Consider the following 21,626-nt stretch of genomic DNA (forward strand, 5'->3'; position numbering starts at 1 on the left):
ATATAAATGTCATGAAATAAGCGATGTGTTCATCATGCATTCAAGAATAAGGAGATCAAATTTAGGATCAAACGCTTAGTGTGCATGAAAGATTGAGCTGAAGCAATTGTTACTTAGTAACTAATTGGAGCTCCTCAGAAGAAAGTTGACAAACGCATCTACAATTGTTAGCCTTTTGACCTTCCCCCGCCATTGACATTGGTTACTCCCAACTGCCCCCCATCATCGACATCTGCAAAATTGCCATGTTTATGCAACTACTTCCGTAACTTCCCTAAAACCACCAAATGATCGAAATATTCCAGCTACCGTACCACAATCCCTACACCTTCGAACATTGGCATGAATTAGTGTAGTTATTGACCATATAAGGATGTGAACTTTAAGTTTGTATGGCATGGCAACCCTGAGATGATAACCGAGAAAAGATGAGAACTTTTCCTTTGCATGAAAGAAGAAATGGGGATGGTGAGTATTGAGATGCACTTTAAGTTTGTATGGGCATTCTTTCTGCTCTTATTACTCATTTTGGCTTCACAATGTTTATGAACAAAATCGTCACACCAACTATGTGACAAACTTATAAGTAATTTTCACACATTATTTAATGACACCATTTTACGACAAGAAACTATGATTTCCATTATTTGAAAGGATGATCACACATGATAGCCTGTTCCATAGCCGGACTACAACATATGTATATCCAATTTGAGATTGAAAAGTTACATGACACTTCAACCAAAGTACATAAATTTCAAGGATACATTAGTTCTTCTGCGTCAAATATTCCAAAACTTCATTGAACACCTTCTGAGATTTCCCACCAGTGGCAGTAGCCTTCTTAGCATCTTCCCCCACCTTCCTAGCCAAACCCCTAAGCTTCTTGTCCTCCATCAACTCCACAATCTTCCTTCCTATCTCTTCCCCACCCACCACCACCCCTCCAACCCCCCAACCCCAACTCCTCTCCCATATTCCCAGCCTTCTCCACCACCTCCGCATTCACGCTCTGATCTCCATGCTGCGGCCAGGCCAGCACGGGTACCCCTTTTCTCGCCGCCTCCATAACCGAATTCCACCCGCAGTGACTCACAAACCCGCCAACAGCCGCATGCATGAGAATGTCCTGCTGGCTCACCCACCCCTTCACTACTACTCCTCTGCTTTTTGTCCTGTCCAAAAACGGCTCCCCAAGCAGGTTTTTCAGATCTTCCTTGTCCTCCTTGTCGACCTTACTTGTTTTGAGCACCCACAAAAACCGATATCCACTCCTCTCCAACCCATCTGAGAGCTCTTTAATCTGCGCATTCGACATTGCTGTTCTGCTTCCGAAACTCACGTAAACTACTGTCTCTGCCGGCTGGCTGTCTAGCCATGACAGATAGTTTCCGTCTTCTTCCTGCTCTTTCTTGGCCTCGAAGGTATCTAACGGTCCGATCGGAAGAATCGGTGGTAGATTTTCTAAAACTCTCCCACTGTTTATAGCTGCTAGAGTTTCCAGTTCGAAATCTTCGAAAGTGTTCATTAGGATCCCTTTGGACTTGGACAAAGCTCGAGAATTTGTGGCGATTATTGATGTGAAAAGATGATTAGGGTTTTTTAATGGAGGAGGAATGCTTCCTATAGGCAATGAAGTGATTCCGGGGACGTTGACTTCTTTGAGATCGCTTGCAAAACAGGAAGGGTTTGATAGAAGGGTTGGGAGGTAGGCCATGAGGCAGGAAAATTTACATGAGGTGGTAAAGATGATGTAGTTGGGGACGCCGAGGTTGGCGGCGACTGGGGCAATACTAGAAGCCACTGTAAAGTCGGAAAATATAGCTGAGACGGGTGGGGATGAGGCGGCAAGTGAAGGGTAGAGAAGGTGGACAGAGCGGGTGGTGGCTTCGAATTGGAGGAAGAAAGGATCGTGGGTGGTGGGATTGGGGGAGGAAATGACTTGGAATTCAATGTGGTTGACTTTTGGATGTTGGGATAGAAAGAAGGAAATGTGGGCGGACTCGGCGGCGGAGACAGAAGGGCGGGCGGTGATCAAGCTGACGGTGCAGTTCCGAGAGGAGAGCATGGCGGCAATGCGGAGGAAGGGGGTCAAGTGCCCCATTCCGGCACTAGGCAATAGGGCTATGTGAGGAGGAGGAGGAGGAGGTGCGGTGTTTGACATGGTGGTGGGAAAGAGGTAAAGATGCCAGAATAGTAGATTAACAATGAATACTTACATGTATCAGTAGCGTTCTTATTTAATTATAGTCACCATTTGGAAAATGAGTAGATTGTTAATCACTTGTTTGACCAAACCTTCTCCACAAAATCCAAGGATTTGGTTTTGTCCGAGCAGGATTTTCTCTCCTCTTTTTTTTTTTCCTTCTATTTGAACAGTCACGATTAAGCCACGTCAATATCTTGTGTTGACTTCTATATAAAGATAGAGAAAGATAAAGCAAAGAGTGAGAGGAGAAGAGAGAATGAGATAAAAATAGAACGGGAGAAAATCCTAATCCGGTTTTGTCAATTATAATGACTTTAGTTGATGGAATGCTTCAATTTCTTCAACAATGCTTTATTTACTGTCTTACGTAACCGATTTAATGTACATTTGCAACCTATAGCTCTTTCTTTGATGCTATATAAACTTATAACGCACATCTACTACCTCACCCGACATCAACATGTAGAAAATTATTCAAAAGAAATCTTTACATATAACAAGGTCTCTTTCATAACGTGACACATTTCATAAGCATATACTTACAAATTAATGACTATGTACAACAATGCTTTATTATATATTAGTTTAACGTATTGAAAAAAAGATCGAACTCAGGTATAAAGAGGCGTATTTACTGTCTTACCAAACCGACTTAATAGACATTTGCAACCTATAGCTTTTTATTTAATACTATATGAACTTACAACGCACATCTATTAACTCACATGATGTCAATACATAAAAAATTATACAAAATAATTTTTTACATATAACAAGGTGTCTCTTTCATAACGTGACACATAAATTGGCATAAATTAATTTTATCGACTCTTAGTGTACTGAGGGTTGTTTATTAGTCTATGATTAATTAATCTCAAGGGGTATTTATTATTACTAATAGGTTATACTAGGTTAGTGTACATCATTGACTAAATCAATCACTTGACCCTATCAAAAGAAAAAATAAAAAAACAAGGACCCGACCCAGGTTAACGTAATCGGGTTCTACAAATGTGATGGCTGAAACCAGGGCCCAAACCGTCTGTACTTCTGATGCTTGGTATAAACGACGTCGTATGGATAAAGTTCTATCATCGAAACGCTATCCGAAACGACATTAAAGCGCCCACAGCTCCTCTGGTGCTGCTGAGCCTCTCACTCTCCGTCGTCCGCCGCCTTGGCTCCAAAATTACTGCAAAAATAAATAAATAATGAGCGCCTGCAAAACCCTAGTCCGTACATCTCTCTCCTCAATCACCTCCACCCTCCGAACCAATCGACCCACCGTCTCTCTCCTCCACTCCCCCTTCCTCCGCTTCTCTCCGCTTCCTCCCAACCAAGGTACTCTCTATCTCTCTCTCTCTCTCTCTCTCTCTCGCTCGCTCGACACTCATACGCACATTTCTAACTCAATTTTGTGATTTGAATTTGAAATTAGCGCTCAGGCTTGCTCCGTACAATGTTCCTTCGCGGCCGTACGCTTCAATTTCATCCGAAGCAGCCGCCGCAGATTTCACAGACGAAGCTCACTCCGCGGACTCAACCCTAGAACCGCCGGAGAACCCGACGCAGGACACCGTGGAGGAGCTTCTGAGGAAGAAAAACGACGTCGCGCGCCTGATGAAAATGGAACGCCGCCACGAGTCCGCGCACCAAACCGGCGGTCGGTGGTTCCCGTATCTCGACAAGTTCAGCTGCGGTGAAGGTGCTTTTCTCAACAGCGGTGAGGTGCTTGAAGCGGTGGATCCGTATATAATGGATGTGAGGAAGGAGAAGTTTAGGAAAGTGGTGAAGAATCGGAGCTACGGGGTGTGTCTGGTGGTTGAAGGATTGGGAGATTTCGGCAATGTATCGGCGGCGTTTCGGTCTGCGGATGCGCTGGGGTTTCAGTCGGTTCATGTGGTATCCTGCGACTCCAAAAGGTGCAACGGCATTTGAGGTGAAAGGGATCTGGTTTTAGTTTAAAATTTTGAAAAGAAAAAAAAAACCAGAAAGAAGATTTCTTTTGTTCTAAATTGTTTGTTGGTATGTGGTTGTTTAGTGAATTGGTAATCAGGGTTGGCTTTGTTTAATTTGTATTAGTAAGTTTAATTGAACTTGTCCGGTTCTTAGTTGTCGAATTAACTTTGTTAACCTCAGCTTGATCTTGTTTCAGATATAGAGACAATCGCCATGTCAGTATGGGAGCGGAGAAATGGTTGGACATTGAAATTTGGAACTCTACTGCTGAGTGCTTTGAAGTTCTGACATCGCGAGGGTATCGAATTGCCACAACGCATTTGGGAACGGACTCGGTAATTATCCACTTTCTTCTGCTGTGTATTTTGTTTGTTTTGAAAAGATGTTCCACAGTTTTAATCTCAAGCATGTATCTGAGTTATTCTTCCATTTTTGTATTTTAAGGTGTCTATATACGACATGGATTGGTCTTGCCCAACTGCGATTGTAGTCGGAAATGAAAATAGGTATTACAGGTTTTCCTATTTAGTGATCATTATATTTTTCGATATCATCCAAGCGGGTTCTTTGTTCAGTTTTAAGCTGATACACTTTTGTGTCTCTGTGATCAATATCAAATTTTTGGATATACTTGTACATCTGATGAAGGATTTAGAAATTCAACCAAGAAAAAGTTAATAACATCAAGAAAATTACATCTTAGATATGTTCTTCCTCGATGTTAATTTGAGTGCAATTTCTAATTTAGGGGAATAAGTGATGAGGCCCTCGCTTTGTCAGATTTGCATTGCAGTATTCCGATGAAAGGCATGGTCGACTCTTTCAATGTTTCAGTTGCTGCAGGCCTTCTCATGCACCATGCAGTTTGTGATAGAACATCTCGCCTGGTAACGACTCGACTGTTATTCTTTCTGTACTGAATAATGCATCCACTCCTGTTATCGTTTTTCTTTTTATTTGGGAATTTGCATTCATGACTATTTTATTCATCTTCATTGCTTGGATTTTTACAATGGAAAGGGCATTGACAATAAATTACAAGAAAATCATTAAACCCTACATTTTATGCCGGCTATTGATGTCGTTTTGGAAATTCATTCTGAACTTTATATATGTGCAATTGAACTTCCATTTTGCATTGCATTATGTTAAGCCAGAATCAGTTTTCAACCCTCTTTTCTTCCCTCATTCTTCTACAATCATGTGTCTATGGGTCAAGACTACAGCAACATTCATGTCAAAGTTCGTATCAAGCACTAGATAATTTGCAACTCAATTTCACTATATCGTACAAAGCAGCTGTGTGCTTACTCAAGTTTCAAGCATTAGATGTTAATATTTGTTGCACACAAATATACAGGGTAGCCATGGGGATCTAACATTTGAAGAGAGCCAAATTCTACTAGCTGAATTCTCTCTGCGGCATAGCAAGAGTTCAATCAGCATCGCACGCGAGTATGTAAAGAGGAAGGCATCTCTGCTCACGTCAAAGATTTGAGAGACCCTTTTCTGATTTTTGATTGCCCGGATGATGTTAAACAAACGTGATCTCCAAATTTCATATGAGAAAGCAATCACCAAAAGGAGCAGAAGATAACAAGAATTCTCTGAAGCCAGCCAAGAGGACAAAGTGGCCATGTCCGATTGAAAGCAAGGCTTGGTGCGACATCACATGCAATGTAGAGAGGGCAGCATGAGAGCTTACCTCGGTAACCGAGCATGTTCGTGCCAAGAATTGTCTTTTGGTTGTCTATTCTCTCGACGATTCTTTACTTTTTAGCGATAGGACAGCTTGAATCAATGAAATTAATTACCTAGTAGTTCTTCTCCCGTTTTTTCTTTATGGTCAAACAAGATTACTTTAATTAATAACTAGTACAAGGTCCAAAAGAGTCAGGTAAACAACAACAGATAAAGTAAAAGACTCAAACAAAATGATAGCTGCATCACATAACGAGAGGCTCACATAAGTTGTAAAAATCAAACAATCAAAAACCCTAATCTCAATTAGCGTAAACTAGACCGTTGCAGCCGTCATGTCTTCAAAGGAAGTCAAACTCCGAACCAAGAGGGTAAACACTAGATCTAAGTCCCTTTAACGAATCCCTACAAATTATATACAATGTATCTTGTGGGTAGAAAATGAGGCTAAAGGGTATGTAAACTGTGACGGAGGTTGCATAACACTTGACCTTGATTGAGATTCGACATGTCGGTTGGGGGAGGGGTATATGATATTCAATTTATGAACAAAGCCAACCGATCCGAGCATGATGGGGCGGGGATGGAATATCATGTCTAAGGAGAAGGGAGGAAGGAAAAGTAAATGACATAAAGCAGTACAAGCGGGGGAGGGAAAGTGTATATGATATTCAATTTCTAAACAGAACCTACCGATCCGAGCATGATGGGGCGGGAATGGAATATCACGTCTAAGGAGGAGGGAGGAAGAAAAAGTAAATGACAGAAAGCGGTACAAATGGGCAAAAAACGTCAAATAAGGGGCATGAAGCCCAAATATATGGATCTCCGTATCTCAACCTTTCAGATCCTGCGGATCACCGTAATCTCAATCATTCATGTAAAATCATGTGGTTGAGATCTGTCTTCCTCTTTAACTTTCTCATTCTCTCATTCTCCTCCATTTTTTATTTTTAATTTAAGAAGTGGGTCCTAGTTTGTAATAAAGTCTTCTGCCATTTGAGTTTTTCATGAAGAAATAGTATCCTTGTCGATTTTTTGTGAAAATTTTAGAAATCTTTTAATTGAGTTTTTTATTTTATATTGTACAATTGTAAGTTATTTTTAAATTTTTTTATTTAAAATTATACATATGAAAAATCATCGCTCGATATACGATGAAACAAACACAATTAAAAAATTCTCGTATCCTCATAAACATGATCCGATTTTTATATTTTTAATGAATTGGTCCCAGCTTGTACTGAAGTCTGCCATTTGACTTTTTTTATTTGGTCAAACCTGCAATTTGAGTTTTTCATGGACATTTTTATTTTATTTTATTTTTCTACTTTTTAATGGAGTGGGTTCCGGCTTGTATTGAAGAAGGAATGATAATGGAACTTGTCTAGCGAGTTCGGCTAGTAATTTTCGAAGATTTTTTGTAAAGTGAAACTCTTGATGGATGAAAAATTAACGAGCATCGGTAGTTGCTTCCTTTATTTTCTAGTTGTATTCATAATTTTCTATATATATATATATATATATATGTATTGTCTTGGAAACAATGAAGGCAGCATCCCCAGGGACTTTTGCTTTGACGTAAATTTTGGATGAACAAGTGAATTAAATATGTTTAATCATGTGATTAGGCACGTAAATTTTGGATGAACCAATGAATTAAATATGTTTGATCATGTCATTACGCAATGTCAAACTTGATATATAGGGTTATCAAGTCCCCAATCTAACCATCATCACATAAACACTTCATTAATTAAAATCTTCTTCATTTCATTTCCAAACTCCGATCCAATAATCCAATAATCCAATGGCATTGAAATTCATTCAAGTTTGCGGGGTAGCTCCACAACCAGGCTCACCGGCCACCTCGGCCATCCCTGCTCAAGGAGAGAAACTTATGTACGATGGAGATGTCACTCCATCAGAAGCAATATCTCAAGTCAATCACATTATGCCGGAGGACTCGTCTCTTCCTCTAACCTTCATTGACCTCGTATGGCTAAGGTATCCACCCTTCCATCGCCTTTTCTTCTATGACATATTGCCTTGCTCTTCCCCGGCAGATACCCTACTCTTCTTTCATTCAATAATTATTCCAAAACTCAAAACCTCTCTCTCTATCGCCCTCCAACATTTTCTACCTCTAGCCGGAAACATCACTTGGCCCGAAAGCTCCCCCAAACCCACCCTAAATTATGTCAAAGGCGACACCGTTTCCCTCACAGTAGCTGAATCTGAAGCCGATTTCCACCATCTCTCAAGCAATGACTTTAACATTGATGCCAAAGAATACCACCCTCTTGTACCCCAACTGGCGAAATCTGACGAAAAAGCCGCCGTGATGGCGTTTCAAATCACCGTCCTTCCCAACAGCGGCGGCTTTTCCATTGGAATATCCATGCACCATGCAGTTGTTGACGGCAAGACTCTCTTCATGTTTCTGAAATCATGGACCCACATATGCAAACATGTTCATAAATCTGATGACATTGTTTTGCCTGATCAGCTAAAACCATTTTACGACAGAAGGGTTCTGAAAGACCCCATCTGTCTCCAACTGGAAGAGATTTACTTGAACCAGTTTCTGAACATGGACAGACGACAAAATAATCGAAGCTTGAAGGTTGCAGCCCGCTATGAATCTCTAGTGATATCAAATTCAACTCGGGGCAACTTCGAATTCACGAGCGCAAAGATTCAAGCTTTACGGAAATGGGTCAGGACAAGGAAACAACAGGAAGGAGATGATGGATCCGTTCATTTGTCGACATTTTCTCTAACGTGTGCCTACACATGGGTTTGCTTACTAAAAGCCGAGAAAGAAGAGCAAGAAGAAGTAAACGGGGACGAAATAATACCTATGGCATTTAGCGTGGACTGCCGGTCGCGCTTAACCCCTCCTTTGCCTGCAAACTATTTTGGAAACTGTGTAACGGGCTGTCGAGCACTTGCAGAAAGAAAAGGACTTCTAGGAGAAGACGGGTTGGTTGTAGCGGTAAATGCGATTAGTGAAGCCATTACGGGTTTGGATGGTGGGACTTTGACGAATGGCGCGGAGAATTTGGTTTCCAAATTTTACCCTTCTGATGAACAGACTGGTAGTGGTGCTGGTCATCGGAGAGTATTTACAACCGCTGGATCGCATCGGTTTGACATGTACGATACTGATTTTGGATGGGGAAGGCCAAGGAGCACTGAAGTAGTTCGGATACATACAATCGGAATAATCACTTTTGCAGATGGCAAGAATGGTGGCGGAGCTGTTGACATCGGGTTGGTTTTGAAAAAACATCATATGGAGGCTTTCGCTTCACTATTTGCTAAAGGTCTTGAAACCCTTTGAAGTTTGAAGTCTCATTTTATATGTATTCTGGTCAGCTGAAAATTTTTATGCTTTATGATTAATCTTGTGATGCTTTTTGGAGCAGGAAGCTCTATGTTTCTCGGACAAATTGGTATAAATAATGCTGCATAAAAAAATTTAGGAAGACTTTGCACAAAACCAAGGGCAGTGGTCTTTACATCCTTTAGTACTAGTACTGCGTTTAGTGAGGCGCGAGTGAAACTTAGTCCCCCTTGGTCTATTTATTCCTAGTCCAGACAGCACCAAACATTCTTGACGTGAAATCGTCTGAGGTTTGGAGGGCAGCTGCTTGTGATATGAGCTCCCTTCTATTAAGAAAAATAATCTTAGTGTCACCACCATGCATAGGGAGTTACATGACCTACGGGAAGGCCGTCTCTGCTATCCATTGGCGGCCTTCTCACTGGCAGCCGGCCCTAGCGCCAGTCAAAATTAAGGTAAGGTTGTCAGTCGTTACAAGCAATTCACAAACATATTTGGGACCATTGAATTATTTCCAACTGATTTTACAAGTCTATTAATTAACGGAAATGAAATTACACTTTACAAACCTCACCTTTCAAGATGAGTAATAGTTTGTCTACTAGAACATATAATTATCATATGCTAAAAGATTATAGTTACAATAACCTTTCTGGAGAATTTCCCCGCTGCCGCTTTCCCAACGCTATAAATCTTAAATGTCCTAAATCTTTTGATATCATTCAAAATGCTCAAGAATCGAGATACAGTAAGAGAGATGTTAAGACCATTTCTAAAGAAAATGTCAAAAGTGTCAAGATAAAGAAACAAATTTACGCCTACCATCCTAGTCGTTTGTTTTGACAACATAGATCAAAACGTCAAATCACTACCATTTGAATTTATTTAATAAATGCCTCTCACAATCCACTAATCACATGATGTGCCCAATTTGCACAATTTTTTTCAATTTTTGTAACAGTAGAACTCACAATATATAAAAGGAAAAAAAAAATATTTGACTGATCATTTGGAAAAAAGAAATTTAGTATATAACTTCAAAAAGCAATGTCAGCTCTCAATTGAAATTTGACAATTTATATTTAATAGCTCTATTAAAGATGCTCTCAAAACTAGAATTCTTCGTAGGCTTTTTATCACTTCATATTTTTGGCACAATTCTAATGCCAAAATTATAAAATATTATACTAAAACTGTGAGATGATGGAAAGTTTCATTTTGAGAGAGTTCATTTAGTATTTCTCTTATTTACAAAATTTAGTCGGCATATTAAATTTCGCATTACCCTTTCTTAAAAAATGAATTATTGATTGAGCATCGGTCGGTGCTTCCTTAGTTTTGTGTTTACTAGCTGTATTAGTACATTGTATATTGTCTTGGAACCCATGAAACCAGCAGCCATCGACGACTTTTGCTTTTACCTAAATTTTGAATGAAACAGTGAATTAAATAAGTTTAATCATGTCATTAGGCACTTAAATTTTGGATGAACCAATGAATTAAATATGTTTGATCATGTCATTAGGCAGTGTTAAACTATATTATATGATTAACAGTAGAACTCACAATATACGATTAAAAAAACAATTTGACTCATCCTTTGGAAAAATGATATTTAGTATCTAACTTCAAATTTTACAATTTAAATCTAACATTTCAATTGAAGATGCTCTAGACTCTCTCAAAACTGGAACTCTCTATGTACTCTCCGCCATCTATGTTTTTTGCACAATTTCTATGTCAATATTATAAAATATTATGCCAAAACTGTGAGGTGACTGAGAGTCCAATTTTAAGAATCTCTTTAGTATTTTTCTTCTTTACAAAATTTAAAATGCATATTTAGTCTCGCATTACCCTGTTTTAAAAATGAATTATTGATTTGAGCATCGGTGCTTCCTTAGTTTTGTATTTACCACCTGTATTAAAAAATTATATATTATCTTGGAACCCATGAAGCCGGCAGCCATCGACGACTTTGCTTTTACGTAAATTTTGGATGAACCAATGAATTAAATAGGTTTGATCATGTCATTAGGCAGTGTTAAACTATATTATATAATTAAACACTTCATTAAAAAGTTGTTCATTTCATTTCCAAACTCCAATCCGATAATCCAATGGCAGTGAAAGTCATTCAAGTTTGCAGGGTAGCTCCACAACCTGGCTCGTCGGCGGCCTCGGCCATCCCAACTCAAGGAGGGAAACAAACTTACGATGGAGATGCCGCTATGTCAGAAGCAATATTCCAAGTCAATCACGCACTGCCGGCTCAAGATTACTCGTCTCTTCCTCTAACCTTCATTGACCTCCTATGGCTAAGGTATCCACCCTTCCATCGCCTTTTCTTCTATAACATATTGCCTTTCTCTTGCCCTGCAGATACCCTACTCTTTTTTCATTCAATAATTATTCCAAAACTCAAAACCTCTCTCTCTCTCACCCTCCAACATTTTCTCCCTCTAGCCGGAAACATCACTTGGCCCGAAAACTCCCCCAAACCCACCCTAAATTATGTCAAGGGCGACACCGTTTCCCTCACAGTAGCCGAATCTGATGCTGATTTCCACCATCTCTCAAGCAATGACTTTAACATTGATGCCAAAGAATACCACCCTCTTGTACCCCAGCTGGAGAACTCTCACGAAAAAGCCGCCGTGATGGCGTTCCAAATCACCGTCTTTCCCAACAGCGGCGGCTTTTCCATTGGAATATCCATGCACCATGCAGTTGTTGACGGCAAGACTCTCTTCATGTTTCTGAAATCATGGACCCACATATGCAGACATGTTCATCAATCTGATGACGTTGTTTTGCCTGATCAGCTCAAACCATTTTACGACAGAAGGGGTATGAAAGACCCCATCTTTCTCCAACTGGAAGAGATTTACTTGAACCAGTTTCTGAACATGGACAGACAACAAAATAATCGAAGCTTGATGGTTGCAGCCCGCTATAAATCTCTAGTGATATCAAATTCAACTCGAGGCAACTTCGAATTCACGAGCGCAAAGATACAAGCTTTACGGAAATGGATCATGGCCAGGAAACAACAGGAAGGACATGATCGATCTGTTCATTTGTCAACATTTTCTCTAACGTGCGCCTACTCATGGATTTGCTTGCTAAAAGCAGAGCAAGAAGAGCAAGATGAAGTAAAAGGGGACAAAATAATACCTATGGTAATTAACGTGGACTGCCGGTCGCGCTTAACCCCTCCTTTGCCTGCAAACTATTTTGGAAACTGCGTAACGGCCCGTCTAGCACTTGCAGAAAGAAAAGGACTTCTGGGAGAAGATGGGTTGGTTGTAGCGGTAAATGCGATTAGTGAAGCCATTAAGGGTTTGGATGACGGGAGTTTGATGAATGGCGCGGAGAATCTCGTTTCCAGTTTGTACCCTTCTGATGAACAGACTAGTAGTGGTGCTGGTCATCGGAGATTCTTTACAACCGCTGGATCGCATCGGTTTGACATGTATGATACTGATTTTGGATGGGGAAGGCCAAGGAGCACCGAAGTGGTTCGGATGCATACAGTCGGAACGATCACTTTTGCAGATGGTAAGAACGGCGGCGGAGCTGTTGACATCGGGTTGGTTTTGAAAAAACATCATATGGATGCTTTTGCTTCTCTATTTGCAAAAGGTCTTGAAACCCTTTGAAGTTTGAAGTCTCATTTCATATATATTCTGGTCAGCTGAAAAATTGTATGCTTCTTCATGATTAATCTTGTGATGTTTTTTGGAGCAGGAAGCTCTATGTTTCTCGGACGAATTGGTATAAATAATGTTGCAAGAAAAAACTTCGGAAGACTCGGCACAAAACCAAGGACAATGGTCTTTACTTCCTTTAGTACTAGCACGAGGCGCGAGTGAAACTTAGTCCCTCTTAGTCACATTTATTCTTAGTCCAGCCAGTACCAAATATGGATAGTCTCAGACAGTCCCTTTTTAACAGCTTGCATTGCTCTTTGCATGCATGTTTGATTCTTGTGACTATGATCTAGGGAAAATTTGCAATGCCTCTCAAACTTAGGAGTCGATTCGGATTTTTCTCTTTGAGCATTTAATTTGGTATATATTTTTTCTTTTGGCAAAAAATTTGGTATATATTGAACTTGGGTAATGCTAGAGAGACTAAATTTGTTCATTAAATTTTGTAAACTAAACGACATTGAAGTTTATGATTAGATTATTACTTAAATGTTGATTAACGTGCTTATTTTGTATTGGTGACACATCATTTAGTTTGCAACTTTAGTCTACCTAGCATTAGTCATTGAACTTTCATAGTCTTTTAAAACCTATTAATTTACCAAATTGAAAGTCGAGAAGGAGAATCCATTTTCGCTATAATTTGTTAGCCAATAATCGTTTATATTTGGGGATTTAAACTTGTTTATTTTGGTTACACTCCTTGAAACTCAATTTTAATTTCACTTTGTCCTTGTAGCTCAAAAATCGTCACTTTACTCCCTGAAACTCAAAAATTGCTCCACTTTGCTCTTTAAAACTCAATTTTGATTCCATTTTGTCCCATGAAACTCAAACATTGTCATTTTACTCTATAAAACTCAAAAATTCGCTTCACATCATCTAAGGTCACAAATCATGGTCTTCATCATGCTTAATCTAAGCCTTTTGGTCGGCAGCTGCTTGCGAGTTACGACCTAAGGGAAGGTCGTCTCTGCTTCCCACCAGCGGCCGGCCCTAGCGGCACAGCAATCACAAACATATTTTGGATAACTGATTTTACAAGTCCATTAATTAACGAAAATGAAATTACACTTTACAACCCTCACCCTTTCATGATGAGTAATAGTTTGTCTACTAGAACATATAGTAATCATATGCTAAAAGATTATCGTTACAATAACCTTTCTGAAGAATTTCCCCGCCGCCAGTTTCCCAACGCTATAAATCTTAATCGTCCTATTAACAACGTCCTAATCAATTAGCATCTCACTAGTTGTAGTTTGTATCGTCGCCTTGGTGCTCTGCGTGCTCAAGTCTTCCCCGTGCTTCTTCGATTCTTGGGACCTAATGAACTCCTGTATCCTTGCCTTTAATTCATTGTCTGGTATCAGCATGTCCGCAGTAAGATGTGATCGGTTGAACGGATCAGACTGCAAATCGCATGCAATAGATAAATTAGCAAGATAGGAGATGCGTTTCATAAAGATTACCCTATATATTATCACATAAGGATTGATGACGTACGCTATCACTAAGAAGATGCCTTTGAATGACGGGCCGGTCTACCGTGATTCTTGAAGACGGTAAGATAACTGGATCCTTCATTAAAGTGTACTGCAAGAAAGAAAATACATGCAACGTAAGACGGTCCCAACATATCTACTTAGCCACTACACAAAAATGTACCTGAATTGGATCGAGGAATTCATCTGGTATATCCCCAAGAGTAGCTTCAGTGTCCATGGCCTCCGAAGCAGCAACCTTTGCTTTCGCACCTAACTCGATAAACTCTCGTATGATCCTCCCATCTTCACCAATTTTCCTTAGGACATCCGCCGCAGCACTAAACAACTGAAGCAACGTACAATTGTGTCAGACAGTGTCCAAGTCAAACATAAAGATAGAAGTTAAAAGCAACGCTTTGACTCATCTGAATTACCTGCTCATTGTACGACCGACCATCCTTTGAGATGGCAGCTGGAAATATATTTTCTGAATCACCCTTTGCCAAATGAACATATATGTATACAATCTTTAAACAAAATAAAAAATAAAAAGGAAGTCAGGCTGGGCGTGCTTCAATCAAATAAACGCAAACATCTCCGGCAACAACAAATCAGACACTCATAAATGTGCATGAGCATAGGCTAGAAATGCTAATGAGTGGGTCAGGGCCAGCTAAGCTGTGGAACCATGAGCCATGTTCAACTGAACCTTCTTTACTAACAGGCAGATTTTGATTCAGTCATACAAATATAACCATATATAAACATATAATTTCAACTGCATGTCATCCACCAAGCAAAAATCACATTAGTATGCCAACCTGCTTAAGCAATTGCTTTGGACGGAATTCATATTTCTCAGGGTCTTTCAAACTAAGCGATTTTCTTTGAGGGCCTACTAATTGCAACAAAAAGTAATTGAGCATGCTGGCCACCCTTTCAACCTGAACAGAAAAACAAATAACAAAGCTGTTCAGAATATACTAAGAAGATAAACCACGTGGAAACTTTTGGATTTAGCAACCAAACAATCACTTCAGAGCGATAAGCATGCATCTGCATGAATGTGTGCATGTGTGAGAGATTGAAAGAGATGTTTATACCATCTCAGGAAGTAGAAAAGGAGCTGTAATCTGCTCTGTAGTAAATGCCAGCATACTAACGTCTTCATTTGCTAATTTCATATCTATTCGGATAATCTGCAAATACAAGCATTCATTTGGTTAGGTACTAACTTCCAAACGAACACTATTAACGGGTTTTGTTTGAGTGGAGGGAAGATGAAACAGACATTCTCTTGAGAATGGAATAGGCGGGTTCTCTCCTGCCTTTCTTGAGCAGGTCTGCGCTCCCATTCTGCAGTGTTCGACATCTCAGCTTCCAGTTCTTTGAGTTCAAGAATTTTGTTAAGACTTTCATCCAGAAGATAGATGCTATCATTGATCAAAAAGTTTAAGAAATTCAAGTAAACACCCTTCTCCTCTTCCTTAGCAATCTGGAGCAATATTAAAGTTATTGCAGTCAAGGGCAAATGCCGTAAAGAAATCAGAGTGCAGAAATTACAGAACTTAGAATCACGACAGAAAGTTCAAACATGTCTTTCCATTAAAGTACTGTACCTGTTTCCAAGCATTTCGATGACTAGGGACATGCCACAGATATTCAAGAAGTTCAGCAATGTTGTGGCGAATATTAAACTTGTCATAGAACTGCACAATTGGAAAACAAACACGACAATTAAAAAAATAATAATTGAGAATGCAAAATATAGTTAGATGAATGTCCTTCGATATCACACACACATGATCATAAGAGCACTCACCTGTGTGTGAGAGCCAGTGAACTCAATGTCGACATATAGCTTCAAGAGATTCCTCACAAGATACTCAAGAGATAGTTGGTGCCCTTCAAATAGGGTCGCTGTAGCAGATGATCCACTGCAGATGCAATGAAAATTTTTATAAATTCCCAATTTTCATCATCAAATCAAAGGATGTGATACAAAATGGCGAAGTTAAACCACCTTCTACGGGGCATCCAGCAGTTTAGGACTTCAACCATCTTTGCTCTTAGATAAGGGTTCCTAATATATTCTGGACTTGCCATAAACATTATAATGAAGTTCATAAAATCATCCTGCAAAGCAAAAATATAAAATTAATAACACTTGAAGATAAGACTACAGGAAGTATGAAGAGAATAATTTATGATAAAAGCCATTTAATAAAAAATCTACCAACAAAACCCCATCCAAGGCTTTTGGAATCCGGGAAGCAAATATAAGCAACTCCATGGCATCTTCCACAAAATGCTCAGGCATAGAAGCAAACTCCATGGGGCAAGTTGATGGTAGAGGCATTTTAAATCCACCAACTAAGCGAACTAGCCACACCACCATCAAACGGTAGAAAGTAAGAGCACTCTGTATAAGTGTCGGATCCTGAAGGAAAAGAAAAAACAAATATAAGGACCAGTAGTGGCTCCAAACAAGAACCCCATTGAAGAAAGAATGGTTAAAAATATCTAACCATAGAATAGGCATAGACAGACTTCCTACAAAGATGATGCAAATGCCAGAGACTAGAATGGCCACCCAACAAATCATTCAGCTTCAATATGACTAGCAACTTAGTTCGACCCTCAACAACCATATGAAAATAGATACAAGCTCAAGTCTAATAGGTTATGATACCAACCTCATAAGAGCTATTCAAAAATATACATGACCCAACTAAGTGCAAATAACCACACAAGCGGGTGCGCACACACAGTTCGGACATACCCTTAATATCTGAGCTTCGTAACAAAGCTTTTCCTGCGAATACGACTCTATTTCCTTCTCAAGGCGAGCTATATCCATCTCCAATTGTGGAGAAGATGTCTGGCCTTGCATGGCTTTAAGTGTGGAAAGAGTATCTTCAGACCTTGAAATGTCCTGGATTGAGTATTTTCCATACATAAATGTTCCACACATCAATTACAGATAACAATTTACACAGTTCATGAAGTGTATGAAAATCTTATATCATAAAAATAACACGCGTGTGGTATTTGATGTCTTCTAATAAAGGATACCCCAGTTACCTGTACTAAATGTTTAAAGTCAGAAAATGCTTTCAGCAAACCCAGATTGAGCACCCTTGCAGTCATGAAGAAGCATTCACAAATAAATGAATATTTAGCTTTTTCACTGCTTGGCTTCACGTTGACACTATTACCGGAACTGGTGGCTTCTTGAGATTGTAAAAGGCGATTTTCACCATCAGTACTCCCCATATTAGCTTTATTAATCCATTCAGTTACTTCTTCAGATGATGCATGTAAAGCAGTCAAACCTCTAATGTAGGTCGAGAAACAATGGTTAGCATGCAGAACTGAAGAAGGAAAACTTATGCCTACTGATAAAAAAATCCTCACCTTAACTCCAAACGGTTACTGTAAAATACATATTTTGGATCAATTTTGTCCCTTTTTGTTAAATTTGCATCCAAAAACGGCTCACAAAGCCGAAGCATGACAGCACTGAGATTGACAAACATGCCTGAACTTGCACATGAAAGAGGATCCACCTATGACCATAGTAGCAAATTACTGGATGTTCATAACATAAGAATCCAAAGATTCCTTACTAAAAGTTGATACCAGTTATCAATAGAAAAAAGGTTTCAATTAAGAGTAAACTAAATAATTGTTTGTCCAACAGTTTTGCTGGCCAAGATTACAATATTTTCACAAAATAACATCACTGTTGGTATCTGATCAAAGACAATACCTGAATATGGGCCCTTGATGAGTTTTTGTTGATCACCTCTGCTAGATACTCAAGAACATTCTCACGAGTGTCAGCATTTTTCAGTAGTAAGAGAAGAACTTCAGTAAGGCCATCGTATAAGTTACTCATGACTGTCTTAATTGTGGCAAATGAAGATAGCAGATCAGCTGGTCTACGAGTTGAAGAGTCAGAAAAGCACTGCTGCCTGGTGTTATCGTTCAAGAGAGAAACAATGCATTAATAAGAAGCCCCTTTTTCCTTCTAAACATTAAAGAGAAAAAGAAAGTGGACTACTAACCCAAAAAGAAAGAGCGCACAGAATGCAACAAGAAAACAATATGCACATTTATCTACCAGTTTCATGCATGGTTCAGTTTCTTTTAGTCGACTCAAGAATTATAAGTTTCCAAAGTTTGAGAAGGGGATATGGTAACCAAGCAAATTGACTCCTGTACTTTTTTGTTTCTCTCTCCAAAAGGAGAAAGGTAAGTTTAACCAAGCCAAACATATACGCATTTCAGTTAAGTGTAGCTTCAATCTTCTACAGTCTAGAAACCGAAAACAACACCGCATTCAAAAATTTATTCTATACTTTGCTATATCAACATATCAGTACCACAAACCAAAGGAAATAACATAACAACAAGAACATGTCAACACCAAATGCAAATAATAGCAACACGAGAAGTACAAGCATCATTGGCAAACAACAAACACAAAATAATTCACTCACCCAACATCAGGCTGGCTCTTGAAAATAGGATGATCAGGCAGAGCACTGACATGAAAAAAAGGACCCAAAATGCTAGTCCTCTCAATCACACGCCCGTTCAAGTACACCCCTTTCGGAATCCACCATGGGTGATTCACGAGTGACCTTGCACCAAACGGAAACTTAACCAACAAATACAGAGCCCTCAATGGCTGCTGGAAGTTTCCGAGGGCCGAAACCTTAAGCACAATCTCCCTAAGCTCCTCATACAACCCCTTCAAAATTGGGTCCAAGCTATCCAAATCGGAGTCAGTGAAGAACTCCTCCAAAAACCCAGGTGGGCACTGAATTCTCCCACTACTCCCACTTCCTCCGAACCCATCAACCGAACCGCCGCCCTCTGAGAAAATCAATGGCAATAAAGGCGACGCATTCGACTTATTCGAATCGAAATTCGGGTTGGGGAACGATTCGGGATTTCCCAAATGAATCCTACAATACGAAACCGAAAGCTTCTTCGCTTGCCTAACCAAAGATTCCAATTCAGACTTCACGTTCTTATCTTTCATGGAAGCAATTTTCTTACCCTCGTCGTAGGCCCGTTTGTAGCACCCGATCAGGTACTGGAACGGCGGTTCAGCAGCGGGGAAGCTGCCGGAGAGCCGATCGATTAGAACCGATTCCATGAGGTCGCGAGTGAGCCTCAACTCTTTCCCCTCGCTGAGAATCTCTGCCGCAGTCATCTCCAAGTAAACAATTCGGGAATCGGAGTCCGATGAACCGGTCAGCGATACAAGAAAGATTTTGCGGAGGACTATGTCCTCCAACTCCTCCCGGGACCGCTGGGGTTTCGGGGTCGCCATGGATGGAATCTGGGCTCTCAGTGATGAGAATTTCCGCAGAAACAACGACGCAGAGGTTCGTTGATGGTGTGTGAGACTGAGTAGAACAATACAGGAGAAGGACCTGGAGAAAACGTAGGAAATAGGACTAGCTCCCAAAACGGGTTCCGGTTCACTTCCGGTCCGGCCCGGTTTTCTTTTTCTTTCCTTTCCTAGCACATTTAGATACCGATTCGGCCTTGATCCAAATCAAAATCCATTTACGGGAAGATCAAGGAATTTGGATTCTCTTCAGATGATTGAATCCAACTTTCCAACTCATATTCGATAAGAATAGAATTGGATTACCAACTACTAATGAAGATTAACAGTAACTAGAATAGTCGTACATACTTTTTTTTTCTTAATTTATTATCAATAATTAAATGAGAGAGTTTCAAATTCGAAACGTATGACTAGAAACCTAATATCATATCCACTAAAATATTTGACCACATGCATAATGGTACATACTATGCCGTGGCAAGAAGGTAAGAGTCTTTCAAAGTGGCTTTCTCCTTGAATGAAAAATCTACTGACATTTAGTGAATGGATTCGTTTTGCAATTACCAAGGGAGTTGAAGTGCTTGATCTTCAATTTATCAAGAACATATGGGCGATATGTTTTCCCAACTAGTTACTTTCAGACTTGAGATCATCAACACTAAAGGTTTTTTTATTCTTTCTCAAAAAAAATGATAACTGGTGGCAAACTACGGTTATCCATCTCTTTCGGGGACCAAGAAAACTCACAGAGGCATTTCGGCCTCCCTAGCCAATGTTCTAAGGCCGCCTCCTGATTTCGACAGATTCAAACTGTTAGATCCCACATTGCCAGGGGTGAGGATCATCTACACCGTATATATACATGCTCACCTCTTCCTAACACGAGATCTTTTGGGAGCTCACTGGCTTCGGGTTCCGTAGGAACTCCGAAGTTAAATGAGAAAGAGGCCAAAACATTCCCATGATGGGTGACCCACTGAGAAGTTATGCTTGCGTAAGTTCTTAGAAACAAAACTGTGAGGGCGTGGTCGGGGCCTAAAATGGACAATGTCGTGCTATGGTGGAGTCGAGTCAGGGATGTGGTGGAGCCCGAGTCGAGATGTGACAATTTGGTATCAGAGTCAATCATTGGCCTGAAGTGTGCCGACGAGAACGTTAGGCCCTTAAGGGGGTGGATTGTTAGATCTCACATCGTACAGGGTGAGGATCATCTATGCCTTATATGTACATGCTCACCTCTTCCAAACACGAGACCTTTTGAGAGCTCACTGGCTTCTTGTTCTGTAGGAACTCCGAAGTTAAGCGAGAAAGGGGCCAAAGCATTCTCATGATGGGTGACCCACTGGGAAGTTCTGCTCGCGTGAGTTCCCAGAAACAAAAATGTGAGGGCATGGTCAAGCGGACTCCGAAGTTAAGCGAGAAAGAGGCCAAAGCATTCTCATGATGGGTGACCCACTGGGAAGTTCTGCTCGCGTGAGTTCCCATAAACAAAAATGTGAGGGCATGGTCAAGCGGACAATATCGTGTTACGGTGGAGTTGAGCTAAGGATGTGGTGGAGCCCGGATCGAGATGTGACAATTTGGAGCCATAGCCAATCTCTGGCCTAAAGTGTGCCGACGAGAACGTCTGGCCCCTAAGGGAGTGGATTGTTAGATCCCACATCGCTCAGGGGTGAAGATCTTATATGCCTTATATGTACATGCTCACCTCTTCCTAACACGAGATCTTTTGGGAGCTCACTGGCTTCGGGTTCCGTAGAAACTCTGAAGTTAAGCAAGAAAATGGCCAAAGCATTCTCATGATGGGTGACCCATTGGGAAGTTTTGCTCGCGTGAG

At 40.2% G+C, this 21,626-nt stretch overlaps 4 protein-coding genes and 1 pseudogene across 5 annotated transcripts; 3 read left to right on the forward strand and 2 right to left on the reverse strand.

Annotated features, from left to right (window-relative positions):
* Positions 1–616: 616 nt before the first annotated feature.
* On the reverse strand, positions 617–2,229 carry LOC139193850 (UDP-glycosyltransferase 708G1-like; annotated as a pseudogene).
* Positions 2,230–3,249: 1,020 nt separating this feature from the next.
* Positions 3,250–5,988, forward strand: LOC103432047 (uncharacterized). 2 transcript variants are annotated; one of them, XM_070817593.1, is made up of 6 exons: positions 3,250–3,550; positions 3,648–4,131; positions 4,365–4,503; positions 4,613–4,674; positions 4,917–5,055; positions 5,529–5,988. In XM_070817593.1, exons 1-6 carry the CDS (start codon positions 3,421–3,423, stop codon positions 5,664–5,666), a joined length of 1,092 nt encoding a protein of 363 aa, XP_070673694.1. In that variant the 5' UTR covers positions 3,250–3,420; the 3' UTR covers positions 5,667–5,988. The 2 variants fall into 2 exon arrangements, with proteins under 2 accessions (XP_070673694.1, XP_070673695.1); XM_070817594.1 differs by having other exon boundaries at positions 4,949–5,055.
* Positions 5,989–7,458: 1,470 nt separating this feature from the next.
* LOC103416999 (phenolic glucoside malonyltransferase 1-like) lies at positions 7,459–9,344 on the forward strand. Its single transcript, XM_070817096.1, has one exon. It carries the CDS (start codon positions 7,680–7,682, stop codon positions 9,213–9,215), a length of 1,536 nt encoding a protein of 511 aa, XP_070673197.1. The 5' UTR covers positions 7,459–7,679; the 3' UTR covers positions 9,216–9,344.
* Positions 9,345–11,283: 1,939 nt separating this feature from the next.
* On the forward strand, positions 11,284–13,377 carry LOC103417001 (phenolic glucoside malonyltransferase 2-like). Its single transcript, XM_029097918.2, has 2 exons — positions 11,284–12,863; positions 12,969–13,377. Exons 1-2 carry the CDS (start codon positions 11,339–11,341, stop codon positions 13,091–13,093), a joined length of 1,650 nt encoding a protein of 549 aa, XP_028953751.2. The 5' UTR covers positions 11,284–11,338; the 3' UTR covers positions 13,094–13,377.
* Positions 13,378–13,953: 576 nt separating this feature from the next.
* LOC103404484 (probable ubiquitin conjugation factor E4) lies at positions 13,954–20,073 on the reverse strand. Its single transcript, XM_008343402.3, has 16 exons — positions 18,924–20,073; positions 18,191–18,395; positions 17,836–17,987; positions 17,503–17,755; positions 17,201–17,353; positions 16,655–16,858; positions 16,442–16,554; positions 16,241–16,355; positions 16,038–16,127; positions 15,710–15,913; positions 15,522–15,617; positions 15,240–15,362; positions 14,853–14,945; positions 14,600–14,764; positions 14,438–14,527; positions 13,954–14,343 (listed from the first exon to the last, which is right to left on the reverse strand). The coding sequence occupies exons 1-16, from the start codon at positions 19,763–19,765 to the stop codon at positions 14,164–14,166; spliced, it is 3,078 nt and encodes a 1,025-aa protein (XP_008341624.1). The 5' UTR covers positions 19,766–20,073; the 3' UTR covers positions 13,954–14,163.
* Positions 20,074–21,626: the final 1,553 nt, after the last annotated feature.

This window comes from Malus domestica, chromosome 17, assembly GCF_042453785.1.
Source record: "Malus domestica chromosome 17, GDT2T_hap1".
Taxonomy (NCBI): domain Eukaryota; kingdom Viridiplantae; phylum Streptophyta; class Magnoliopsida; order Rosales; family Rosaceae; genus Malus; species Malus domestica.